Here is a 14,353-nt window from a genome sequence, read left to right as displayed (position 1 = left end):
CCTAGACTAACCAATCCACCTGGAAGTAAAGCTGCCATTAAATAATGCGCATCTGACCAGTCAATATACTGTACATGTTTGATAAATTACTTCATTTAAATTACTTCCTTATGAAAGTGCATCACTTCAGAATCATTTACTCAATCTGAAACACTGACAACTACTAACTCACAAAGATAAGACACTAACATCATAAATCTCTATTTACACCCTGGGTAAATACAGGAAGAGGGGAGATGGAGCTTTGTTCCCACTGCGAGATTTCCAGTTAGTACATCACTGTATTTAATGTGAATGAGTAAACAGACTTCAATTTTCCATTGTTAATAGCATGAAAACTGCATTTTAGAAGGCAAACATCTGTAATGATTTCTACAGTACACATGTTCCAGGATTAGATTGACTGCTTACAGAACATACAGTACACTTTGATTGAGAAATTGTCAAATTATTAAATACTAGTTTAACATCACTTTGCCTTAAAAGGCAATAAACTACAATGCAGTTTTACTGTACAAATTAAACTATTTTAATTAATAAAAACAGACTTTGTGAATAGAGAAGCCTGTTTTCATTTCTGTTGTGCAGCTGTACAGTGCAACATATTAACACTAGAAGCCCAGCGGCAATCATTTTGGCGGTTTTTGGTTTTAAAATGTAATTTTCTCCAGTTGTGCAACACATCTGGGGCTGCGCGTTCATGTACCTTTCTGACCGTATGTATTCTCACAAAGCATGAAACGTGGCAGTGCAGAAATAAAGGAGATATATTACATTATACCTAAAAGCCCCGGGAGCAGTCACATTTACAGCCACACAGAAAACAATAGTATTTTGATTATACAGATTGGTATTCTACTTTATTATTTTTATTTACCAGTCTGCATGTGTTCAGCTGTAATCAGATTAGTCTCTACTCTCTGTCTGAGTGAATGACTGACAGTCTATTGTTTTCAATCAGCCTTTCGAAGGCTGGCGCCCGCTTGCCAGCTGCATTTCGATTAGCATCGGGACTAGTGAAAATAAATACCAGAGACCGTGGAGTTTTACTACGCAACAAAATATGGAGTTGATGCTTTGGATCAGTTGGCACGGAAGTATTCCGTGAAAGCTGGCACCCGACGGTGGTCTGTTCAGGTGTTTTACAATGTACTGGACTTAGCAGCCATCAACTCCTGGATACTTTACACAGAATGCACGGAGAAGAATTTACCAAAGACAGAATTTTACAGTTAACACAGAAACTTCGCAAGAAGCATTTGGAACAGAGGGAGACTTCCAAGCGTGTACCCACAGCTGAAGCTGGCAACCCCGCTGACAGCCGCAAGAGAAGCCAATGCCAGGTTGGCAAGTGGAATAAAAATAAAACTTCGGACAGCTGTGCCCTGTGCAGAAAGGCGGCACATTATCTGTGTTGATTGTGAACAGCCTTAGACTGTAAAGGAATACCCTTGTGTCAAAAAAAAGAAATTATACTTTTTTTATACTCTTGTGCTGTCCGCTTCTGTAAAATGTTTTTTTAAGTTGATTTATCTACGTTGTTCAGTTGCTTTTGCTCATCTGATAAGCCGACTGCTGTTGAAAAGTAAAAATTGTTTTGCTATCGTTTCAGTTTTATAAATATGTACCGTATGTTGTAAACCGGTGTCTGTTCAGATGCTTTTTCATTTACATTTATATGCACTTCAGTTGTTCAGATGTTTGTGGTGTATTCAATAAAAAAAAAGACTGTTTCTCCTTTCGTTATACTGTTTACAGCCATCAGAAAGACTGCTGCGGGGCTTCTAGGTATGAGTATATCCCCGGTCCTTCTAGTTTTAAAGATACCAAGTTCAATGTTTGATATAAGATGCATCTTTAAACCTGCAGTAGGCTGTATGGTGGATCTATCAAGGGGGGAACTTATTAAAAACAAGGGCTGTATTTGAACTATTAGCCACTGGCTTTATAATACCACAGAAAATATATTTCCGTTACTAATCAGAGACAGGCATGTGGTTAGCAGTTAATAATCCACTATCATTTCCTTGAGGTAACCACTGAACCTATCAACTCACACTCATTTACAGAAGAAACTTGCTGTCACAATTTGATCACATTAGTGCCATACTTTATTCAGTGACCTTAAATATGAAGCATGCTCATCTCACATACTTATGGTTAATGTTAGGTTTTCAAGAAATATACCAGTAGTAAAAGGCTACTTTTCCTCTTTTCATAATTACTGTTCTATACCTTTTTTAATATGAATGATAAGAAATAATGTTGTATCACATGGCAATGCTGAAAGTTGTACTCAGTAGTTACTAAATAAATAAATAAATAAGACACACAAACTGGCTTTGGAGGTCACGGAAAACAAATATTGTTTCAGCTTTAACTGTACAATAATTATATTAATCACTTTCTTTCTTGTTTTCTTTTATTGAACATGGTTAAACTGGACAGTTTATTTTATATGAAGTGACAGCATGTGAAAAGCGAAACTGAATTCCCAAAGGCATCACCTTTGTATAAATACAACATACAGAAAATCTGCATAAAGCTACAGCACATGAAACTCTGAACTCGCCAAAAGAAACGACTTTTCATTATAGCTATACACCTGGTTTTATACTTCGAGTCTGAGCTTTATACTGTACTGCAGGGAAATGTACAATAAGATTTCTGGATGATACATTTACTGCACACACCATCTACTGTACAGTGACTGAGGGGAAAAAGTGCTTGCTCATCCCTCTTGGAAAACAAAACGTAATCCATCTGTGGATGCACATGGCATGGGGAAATACACTCTTCAGGAATTACACAATATTATACAGTAATCCTGGACACATTAATTGGTGTAAGGGTTATTACAATTTCTGAAAGTGAAGGAATTTATTACATTTAAGCGCACTACCCATACAATCATAAGGAACCTTGGAAGGGATTTTCAGAGCCATGGTCCACAGTGCTTTTGTGGAAATAACTGGAAACAGCTGTTAATATTCTAAAAAAAACTTTAACGAGGCACTACACCTTTAAAACAAAAGCTGAAGAAAAACCCTGCCTTCAACCACTTCAAAAACTTGCTTCCTGAAAGTTATGACGAAGGGCTCTGTGCAAATCCATTACAGCAACCACGGGCTATCAACCACTGTGACACTGCACTACTCAGCAGACCGACACTGGTTTCAGTACAACCTGCTGTCTTCATCCATGTGCTTTGTAACTATCTTGGCCACCAACCCTTAGTTGTAAAAACCTAATAAAAAAAAAAAAAACTAAATCAAGTACAAGAAAACATATCACATGTGATTTTGTAAGATACAATACCTTCTACAAACAGATGGACCTCTGGCACTTGTCATTTACACAGGCTGGTACCAACTGAACAGTTCAGATGGCAAACTGATCAATGCACATTTTATTATCAGTCTAAAACTGCAAATTCAGCTCTTAGCAGAAGAATTCATTGAGTTGCAGATAAAAGCTAGAAAGGACAGTGCATTTGGGAATGCAGTTTCACTTCAGATGTACAACAAAAGAAAATAGGAATGCAAGGGATTCATATAACTATTGTAAAGTTAAAAAGCTGAAAAGATTTTTTTTGCCAATCTCCTAAACCAGTTTGTGTGCGTGCTTCTTTTGTTGAGTTTTTTTAATTGTATTTATTTATTTAGTTATTTATTTTAAAAGCCATTTCTGTCTTGGGTTAATACACACTTACAGTATAAAAACAAACAACACACTAGAGAAACTGAAACAATATCCACCATACTGGTTAAAAGACAGATTTATACATTTAATAAATTAACCCCAAAAAGGTCTGTGTAACAAATCCAAAGTTTCAGCTTGCCACCCCAGCCTGGGCCCACCAAGCTGCTGTGTGTCAAGTATAACATTAATCGATGAGCATGCTGTAATGTCACAAAACTCGAAGTGTCTCATACAAACAGTGTACTCTTGCTGATCCCTCTCTCTATGGCTTAGTGCTGCTCACCATGGGTTCTAATAATTTTTCCTCTTTTCTTAAAATAAATACGCAAATAAAATCAATAACCTAGTGAAGAGAGTCACCCAATTAGAAAAGGGTTAGAGGCATGCAACAGTTTAACCCAAGACTCAGAAACTGGGTAACTCAAGACACAGGCTGACACTCTCACAGGTGTTTTACAGAATAAAGCTTCTGTCCAGCCTGCTTAATGCACGAGTGTCATGCCCTCTTAATCCCATTTAGTTAAGCCCCTTGCCTCGTTCTATTTGTTCCACCATTAAAATGTTAATTTCAATCCATATGCATATATACTGTAACTAAAACGTTATCCTTTTAAAAGATAAATCAGTTTCCTCACACAATGTAAAATCCAAGCAGAAACAACCTCAAGCTAAATAAATGCTGAGCATCTTTCTCTGATGAAACCAACACACACACTCATCTACTCACTATTCCCTTTGGCTTCACTAAGATGTCAGGCAAATGCAAAAGAGAAATCTCTGAGCTAGAGGTCAAACAGAAGTTTCTCTGTCCAACCACACATTCACAATCAGCTAAAGAGCAAATACTCTACATCATTGAACTCTACCAAACAGTAAGATAAATGAAAATGCGAGTCTAAAATTATTTACACAAGCCCAGTTCACTCCACCTCAGATTAGCATTATTAAAATGATTACATTTCTCATAACTCTTTCGATTTAGAGGTTAACTAAGATGCTTGTCTATATAAGGGAAACACACAACCTGATACGTGCTTTGTAAAACCTCAGTTTCCTGCTGTCTATCTCTTCCTCCCTTTGCGACTTCAAGTTGTAGAATATGTAGACACATGCTCTTTGTGTCTGCTAAGAGACCTCTAGCACAAACAGAAACATTTTATCTTAGAATGTGCACTCCATGTATTACATGAATCTGAACAAACAAATTGCTATTACAGTCTCACTTAAGACAGATACATGTGCACAGGGTTAGACAAAAAAAATGTAAATAAAAAGAAAGAAAAATAAACACCTGCCAAAACACGATCGAGGGGGAAGAGCCACAACGGTTGCATGACTGCACTGACTCAACACAACATAATTGTGAGGGATATGTGCCTCTTTGTAAATGGTGACAACCAAATTCATCCTGAAAATCAGCATTCAGTAACTAATGCAGTCTTGGACCTGCCAACCAAGCGTTTGCTATCAGCCCTCTATTAAATTTTGATGAAGGAAAACCTGTCTGGATACCTTTTAAACAACAGCACTCTCTCAAATTCAGCCAATAGTCCTGTATGGTTTTGGGTACTGAATTTATTATGTATGTAAAACACCTGGCTGCTTAACAACATCTGTTCCAGTAAGTGGTTCTTATTCACAGCAGCATACAGGGCTCCTAAGTGGCTGTACAGTATATATGTACACCAAAAAAAAAAAGTGCATACTTAACCATAATTAAAAGGCAAAAAACTAAACTCTTACCTCTTAATCTTATCATTTACTCTGATATTTGTTATATTTTTACTGTACCTCAATTTAAAATACTTAAAAGACAATGCTACAGAAGTAAAAGTTGTGGAAACAGTAGCAGATTTACAAAAAAAGTACAGTGTCTACAAGGTACTTGGGCAAACTAAGACTATATTAATATGTTTGTACTCCTCCACAACCATGCATACAAGCTCCCCTCAATCATTATCATCCACCACAAGCTTGTAAAAATGCAAGTATTGATCAAATAACAGGTATTTGCTACTAAGGGAATATAGTGGTGGCAGGCATATGTATTTAATGTCACACTAAAGTGGCTGTAGGTCATGGTGGTGTAGTTTTTCATGCTGACAACTCAAACTTTACATTTAACGCAATTTAGAATGTATCTACTGTATAGGTAGTATGAAATGATCAAGCTGGAGTTAAACTTATCTTACAAACTAGAATGGCAAAGGCAAGTACTCTACATCATTGAACTCTACCACACAGTAAGTTGACAATATGCCACACTGAATTAACCATGGATTCCATATGAATGCTTTTCACATAACATGCCAAAAGATCATTTTATACCATAAAGTATCAAGTCAAGTTTTACAAGATGCAGGTACATTCTGGGCTGAATTACTTATCTGACCGTTGATGTCACAAAAGTTCATGAAATCTTGGAAATGGATGTAAAAACACATTTGATTGGGCAATTAATTTATTTCCTTTAAAAAATGCATAGGGCTACTGATTTTTCAAAAATTAGCATCTTTTTATCAAGTTATTGATAAACATGGAATTTGAACATAAATATAATGCTAATCGTTAATATGCAAATTAATACAATCATCTTTTTTTAATTAAAGCCAAGATTTTCAGTTAATTATATTGCAAAGAAAACAAATGTCCAGCAAATACGTGAGAATCATATTTACAGTCTTCCACTGACACTGTAGTTCAGTCTACAAGTGAAGAAGTTTTAAAAATGACTTTGTATCAATTGCAATTCTGCCTCGTTACTTGCTAAATTTAACAAGAGGTGTGTCTCTGGCGTGTCTTTATGAAACAAACAGTGTGTACTGTAGTGACTACTACATCCTTTATAATATAATTTAATTAAGAAACGGTCATGGTTTAGCATTGCTAATTATAGCTTTATTAAATACTGGTAGATTGGAAAGAAATAAACTAAAGAATAATTAAATATACAATTAATTTAGCTTACTTATTTCAGGAAAGCCCTGCACAGTACTGTACCTTAGGTGTATGTTTTTCAGCATAGAAGAATGCAGTGCTTTGCATTTGTTGCTGACTTTTTTGCTTCTTCTTTAGTGCAGCCGCCATGCTGAGTTCCAGCAGAGACATCAGTGAAGTCACATGATGAATTAACTCAACTTGGCTGGGTGCACTCCAGAAAAATAAAATACAATAAAAAACCAGAGTTGCAAGGAGAAAAAGACAACACTGCAAAATTCCATTCCCAAAATGTCTAATTCTGAGATTCCATCCACGATTAAAGTAAATCAGTAGCCCTAAGTATATCATGCACTGAAGATACAAATCTGCAAGTATCTCTATATTTTTGGCTGTGTAGGCACAGAGCATTTACATCAGTGGTGAACAACTTAGGTCATGGAAGGCCGGTGTCCCTCCTGGTTCTTGTTCTAACCATACCCTAAATTAGTTACTTGGACCAATTAAGCTCCTAATAATGTCCAATAAAGTACTTTAGGGTGCAGCTGGGATACAAACCTGCAGGGAGACCAGCCCTCCAGGACCGAGTTGTGCACCACTGATTTACATGAAGCTATGTAGGTCAGCGAATCAGCTGAGTGAGCAAGTACCTAAAATAGAAAACAATTGCGAGTGAACTGTTTTCTGTAGAGACAGAAGAACAAATGCATTAGAGAACAGAAGTTTACCGAATTAGACTTTCTTTATAACATGCCATTTCAGAAACATGGAAAACTCTAAAGCCTTGTTCATACTTCTGTCGCAGATGAATGCGACACGTCAAGAGCAGACAGCTATAAAAGCTGTGCAGCTTCACTATTTGCTATATGAAGGACACATCGTGTTGCAACCCTTTTGACTGAGCAAAGTGGTTGTGGCTGTTGTTCATAATTTAAATACCAACTGCATTGTCGAAATTGGATACATTTACATTTAATTACATGTGCTGAGTTTGATAAGAGGTTTAAAAAAAACATCTAAAGCGATGTAGTTCATACATCCGTCCTCTCAACCAACAGAGAACCCGAAAGGGAGAATTTCATGCATTAACTAGAGAGATATGGGTATGTGACAGTGACAGACAATTTTGATATTTTAGAATGACAGGTGAAAGGTTTTATGATCTGTTGAGGCTTTATGCCTTTCCAAAAAAGACGCACATTGCAAGATTGTAGATGTAATTCAGACTTGTCGCAACGTCAACAACCCTCGACTCCAACCAGAAATTATGTCAAAGTCTGAAGTATGTACTGTAAGTTTTGTACTTAAAGTAACAAACTTTGTTAAAGTAACAATCCAAGTAATATTTTCCTACATTCAAACAGAGTGTGCCGTTCAATGGACAATAACATAAACATGGGCTTTTGAGGAAATACTGTAATATGCGCGACTGGGTGCCAGCACCAAGCAGAATATCATGGTAAAAAAAACTGACCACTTGTAAGGCAGAAATTAAAGAAAATGGATGAATGCCTTCAGAATACATTTCCTTTACAGAAATGCCATCACCTGTAGCTACTGTATTATGATTATTATGTTCTATAAAGAACTAACAAGAAAAAATAGGGCCACATTTATATAAGAAAAGCTCTATTCTATCAGGACACAGACAGAGGGAGGACTGGAACATTAGTTGACAAATGTTAAATTTACAGACCCTATAAAATCCTGATTGTTAGTGCACATCCTATTATAATGGGTTAATTTAGCTACTAAGAGAGTTCTACTTCCTGTTTGAGTCAAAAACCCTTTTACCTGCTTAGTAAAGTTCCACTGAGCACAGATGGCAGCAGAATGACCATTCTACATAAGCTGCAGATATGCAGCGGCATCTGTAAAATGAGTAGCCTCTATATAAAATATGCATCCAATACGCCGATTTCAACCATTTCGTCCTCTTTATCGGAGGGTGCTTAAAAAAAACTTGCTAACACAATGGGACAAGACTGAACCATTATAAAATAAGCAAGAAACACTTGCCTAGATTGTATGCGATCATTTTTATTGTTTTCAAAATTACATACCATGATAGGATTATTCCCAGAAATTCTGTACAGCACGGCGGCAGAACATTATAGCCGGCATCACTTTTAACGGAAAAATAAACTTGCCTTACCTTAAATATATAATACAACAAATTATTTGAATAATGTGTTGTCTTTTGTTGACTGTATCTGGTTGTGCTATTTTATGTTATGCATTCTATTGAGCTTATTGCTTCATTTAAATTGTTTTCTTTATGTTAAGTTTTCAGGGCAATTTTAATGTGCATCTATTTTTGTTTTTCGCTGTTCTGTATTTTTTAATGTACTCGTACATGTTTGGTCAACATCATAACTGTTGCATGAAACCAGAGTGTAATAATCCAGTACCTTTGCTCTTAAGCATTTGTATGTCAGCTGAAATGTGTTCAGCCTCTATATCTCAAGCCCAATATCTCCAAGCACCTGGGTACATATTGTTATGATAACACAACAAAAAGAATATGCTTTTTTTGGTGCATACAGTGCCAGTCAAAAGTTTGAGTACACCTGCTTGAAACCAGGTTTTTCATGATTATCTTGCTTTTAACTGTATAAACTTGTCTATAAGCACTTAATATTTCATTATATGATGTGTACTTATATAAGCTGATAATCATAAGTGAATTCATTCAAAAATCTAACTTTTAAATGAAAATGTAAATCTTCTCAATTTCAATGAAATGGTCACCCAAAGCAAGGGGATTTCAGTCTGAAGCCCAAGTCAGTTAAAAGTCTGAAATGTGTATAACACGTTGTTAGAACACTGGCCTAAGTATAAAAGTGTCTTTGTTAGATGTTCTTTGAGTTAACTAGCATGTTACCTAATTAACCTTTTGTCACCAATTATTGTTAACAGGTGAGGGTCCATGATTACTATAAATATAAGTAGCATAGGCACAAGTTTGTCATTCCTGAATGTAACTGAGCAGAAAATGGCAAAATACGCACAGTTAAGCAAAGAAAAAGAAATGAAGGTCAATCTTTAAGACAAATCGCAAGAACTTTGCAAGTGTCTGTAACTGCTGTGGCCAAGACCATCAAATGATTTGAAGAAACTGGCACTGAACAAGGTCAGGCAGGCCAAGGGTGACCTCAGAATCAGAGAACAAGTTCATTCGAGTCACAAGTCTGCAAAACCGGCGATTAACTGCCCCTGAAATACAAGCTCAGCTAAATGCTACTAGAAGTACAGATGTTTCAACATCAACTGTTTAGAGGAGATTGTGTGAACTGGCCTAACTGGAAGAACTGCTGCAAAGAAACCATTGTTAAGAGTGCAGAATAAGAGGAAGAGACTTGCCTGGGCCAAAAAACACAGAAACTGGACATTTGAGGAGTGGAAGTCGATCTTATGAACCGATGAGTCAAAATTTGAAATATTTGGGTCCAACCGCAGAGTATATGTAAGACGCAGAGAGGGTGAGCGCATGAGTTCTGCATGTGTGGTTCCCACTGTCAAGCATGGAGGAGGCAGCATCATGGTCTGGGGTTGCTTTGCTGGTGACAGAGTTGGTGATCTTTACCAAGTCCATGGCAAGCTCAACCAGCATGGCTATCATAGCACACTTCAGAGGCATGCCATTCCATCAGGATTACGGCTAGTTGGGCAGTCCTTCATTCTTCAGCAAGATAATGACCCGAAACACACCTCAAAGTTGTGCAAGAACTATCTGGCAAAGAACATAAGTGAAGGACAACTCAATCTAATGACCTGGTCTGCACAGTCTCCAGATCTCAATCCCATAGAATTTGTATGGGACAAACTGGACAGAAGAGTCAAAGCAAAGCTACCCACAAGTGCCCTACATCTCTGGGAATTGCTGCAGAAGTGCTGGGAAGACATGTCGGTGATTTCCTGCTGAAACTTGTTAACCGAATGACTCGTGTTTGTGAGGCTGTTACTGAGGCAAAAGGTGGCTATTTTGAGGAATCCATGATTTAGAGACAATTTTCAATTTTCTTGAACATTGCTTTGATACTGTTTATGTTTTGTTTTGCATATTGTAACATGTGTTTTCATTTTTAAGTATTTACAGAAACGTATAACACATAAGAGTCAATTATGAAAAAAAAAACTAGTTTCCAGCAAGTGTACTCAAACTTTTGACTGGTACTGTATGTCCAAAATATTATGTACTATATATAATCTTACAGTATAATAATAAGACAAAAAATTGACTGATAATATCCAAAAATAACAGTAACAGAAGTAGCCGGCACAAATATAGTATTAGGCGGTATATTGCGCTGATCGCCGGCTTATTTTGACCTCCTGCATTCATTGTCACTATTTTTGCTTTGAAGATAATTTGGGTTTTTTTAGCAGCCATTTTTAACATTAGCGCCTCTCGAAGTGCTAAACACAAAAAACCCGCCCCTTCAACTCTCTGATTGGTTAAATGTTGCATCAAGACGTAACACAGCTGAAAAGGCCTGGGGAGAACCCTGCATGATACTTGATAATAGTTTTGAGGGTGTTTCGTTTTTTTGTCTTAACATCATATTCTGACATGTTCTGAATTATTCTGCTATTTACAAACAAAGTATTTCCTTTTTTATATCAAGTCAGAAGAATTTACTTCTGATTTCTAGTCATCTTGTACGTGAATAATTGTCAGATGTTTACTGTGAATATAAAAGGCGCCTAGTATGGTGAATGTACAGGACTGAAATGCATTTCAGGGAACGTTAATGCTTCATTATATAGTCACATGAGGGAATTACATCTGTCATATTGTTGGGAGTTTTGTAGGCTATATATTAACTTATGGATCATTTCCCTTGATACTGCAGCTCAACAGAAGAGTAAAAAAAAAACCAGATGATTAATAAGCAGCAGTGGCTCCTAAAAAAAGAACTCTTGCTCACTATCCAGACCAACATTTCTGAAGAACTGGGTTGAGATTTTATTTTTTTTTGCCTGCTGTATTACAAGATGTTAAACATCTTTTTATTTTGGAGCAAAAATAAATAAATAAAAGGCCATATTGTGTTACTAATTACAACTACGATGTTTTTACTATCATTACCAAAATATGCTCTAAAACTGCATTGGAATGGACTAATTAAATGGATGACAACATTCTATACCCTACACACCCAAGTGCTTTCGGTGTTACTAGGAATACAGTAAACACAAACAACGAAACGGTTTTGCTGTGGCAAACTAAACAGATCAGTTATTCCAAAAGTAGCGTTTTATAAAGGTCCAGTCTTGTCCCATAGTGTTCGCAAGTTTTTATTTTAAACACCCTTATATAAACAGGGCAAAATGGTTGAAATCGACCTACTAGATGCGTCTTATATTGAGGCTACTCATCTTAACATCTGCTTCTCTGTTTATAAATAAACAGATAAGCATTGTTGATCAAATTTAGAGTTGCATTAGGGCGCTTTCTACAGAAAGTGTAATGAACAACCACCATACATTTTTTTTTAACAGCACTCTGCTGGTGGTAGAGCAGAAACCATGCAGATTCAAAACAGAAACACCAGTCAAGCGACCCAAACAGTGCTGGACCTACATCAAGTTTGATATGATATAAATTGGGAGGGTATATTTCATAATTATATAGGTAGTTAAACAAAAATAAATAAAATTACAAACCGAAAACGTCAGGTCATTAATAAAATTAATAAAACAAGGCTTTTACCAAATTTCTGATCTTTAAATAATAATAAAAAAAATCTGGGAAGAGCATTGCTTCGTTGTTGTGTTTAACTAGTCGCACCCCACACATAATCAATGCTAACCAGGATTTGTAAATTTCTCAAGATTCCTTTTTAAAAAAAAAAAAAAAAAAAAAACACACAGGGTCATGAACTGTTGATGTCGAACTAGAGCTCACATCTCCTAAAAATACCATCTTAGTTCTGATAAATTTTTTTTGCGTTTTTGAATATATATATATATATATATATATAATATATATATATATATATATATATATATATATACTTTTTTACTCCCTCCAGCAGGCCCTAATAATCCGCGAGTGTAAATTGCGGCGCTGGCCCAAGCAGAGAACTCCGAGGTAGGATACACCGTCGCGTCCTGTCCGGCCTGGCCCGTACCCGCCTACCTTGCTTCCTCTGCTCTACGCCTCCTGTTTACTGTAATCTTATCACAAAAACAATTTAAAACTCACCCCTTTTATCGACGTCGTACCCGACCAGCACAAAGTAATCGGCTAGCCTAGTCATATCAGTGCTCCAAGAGATCACGACGTCAGGCCCTGTTTGTTATCTTTTCGTTGCTATCGTGTTCATATTCTAGTGACAGGAGAGGCATCATTGCCAAAACCAGCATCCTTTCTACAGCAGCCCGCCGCCATACTGACACACGGTTCTCACTGACAGGGAGCGCACAACGAGCATGCGCGGGAGCTCCAGGGCGGGGCACCAGGACAGACCATAAAACACTAAACTGGTTTGAACACGGAGAGACTACGTGGTAAATAAACACAGCACTGGGAAAACCATAACTGCAGTATACAAAGAAAGGGTCAACAACCTTACAGTCACCCACAACACACTACCAGAAAATAGTATGCATATAACATTCAAGGAGTACAGGATGTGATCAAATAATTCTGATACACTACACAAATCTCTATACTGTAAAATAATTGTGAATCACATCATAATGATATTATTGATAATACCCTGAAATTCATAACTTGAGGCTAAGTTTTGCTCTCATCCAGTTCAAGTATTATTTAAAAATTTGCAGTGGCTCTCAAAAGTATTCACCCCCTTGGACTTTTCCACGTTACATGTTACAACATGGAATCAAAATGTATTTAATTAGGAGGTTTTGCCACTGATCAACATAAAAGGCACCTTTGGCAGCAATTACAGCCATGAATCTATTTGGATAAGTCTCTACCAGCTTTGCTCATCTGGACACTACAATTTTTGCCCATTCTTCTTTGCAAAATTGCTCAAGCTCCGTCAAGTTGGATGGGGACCTTTGGTGAACAGCAATTTTCAACTCTTTCCACATATTCTCAATTGGATTGAGGTCCAGGCTTTGACTGGGCCACTCCAGGACATTGACCTTTTTGTTTTTAAGCCACTTCAGTGTGGCTTTGGCTGTATGTTTGGGGTCATTGTCCTGCTGGAAGATGAATCTTCTCCCAAGTCCCAGGTCTCTTGCAGACTTCAGCAGGTTTTCCTCCAGGATTTCTCTGTACTTTGCTTCATCCATTTTTCCCTCTATCTTCACAAGCTTTCCAGGCCCTGACGCAGAGAAGCATCCCCATAGCATGATCCCTTCATGGTAGGGATGGTGTTCTCAGGATGATGTGCAGTGTTAGGCTTGCGCCAAACGTAGTACTTAGCGTTGAGGCCAAAAAGCTCTATTTTGGTCTCATCAGACCATAGTATCTTCTTCCACTTGATCTCAGAGTTTCCCACATGCCTTCCGGCAAACTCTAGCCAAGATTTGATGTGTTTTTTTCAACAATGGCTTTGTTTTTGCCACCCTCCCATAAAGGCCAGTTTTGTAAAGCACTCTGGCTATTGTTGCCATATGGACAGTGTCTCAGCTCAGCCGTGGAAGACTGTAACTTCTTTAGAGTCGCCATAGGCCTCTTGGTGGCCTCCCTGGCTAGTGCCCTTCTCGCCCGGATACTCAGTTTTTGAGGACG

General features: G+C 37.2%; 1 protein-coding gene across 5 annotated transcripts in view; it reads right to left on the bottom strand.

Moving 5' to 3' along the window:
• LOC121318165 (myotubularin-related protein 5-like) overlaps positions 1 to 13,049 on the bottom strand; it is a 64,799-nt gene extending 51,750 nt beyond the window's left edge. For all 5 annotated transcript variants that reach the window (XM_041254551.1, XM_041254555.1, XM_041254552.1 and 2 more), the window contains exon 1: positions 12,851 to 13,049. In XM_041254551.1, the coding sequence (XP_041110485.1) occupies positions 12,851 to 12,905 (55 nt within the window). In that variant the 5' untranslated portion in view covers positions 12,906 to 13,049. The remainder of the gene's footprint in view (positions 1 to 12,850) is intronic.
• Positions 13,050 to 14,353: the final 1,304 nt, after the last annotated feature.

Source organism: Polyodon spathula, chromosome 7 (genome assembly GCF_017654505.1).
Source record: "Polyodon spathula isolate WHYD16114869_AA chromosome 7, ASM1765450v1, whole genome shotgun sequence".
Taxonomy (NCBI): Eukaryota; Metazoa; Chordata; class Actinopteri; order Acipenseriformes; family Polyodontidae; genus Polyodon; species Polyodon spathula.
The sequence above is the reverse complement of the archived record's forward strand: the minus strand, read 5'-3'. Positions and strand labels throughout refer to the sequence as shown.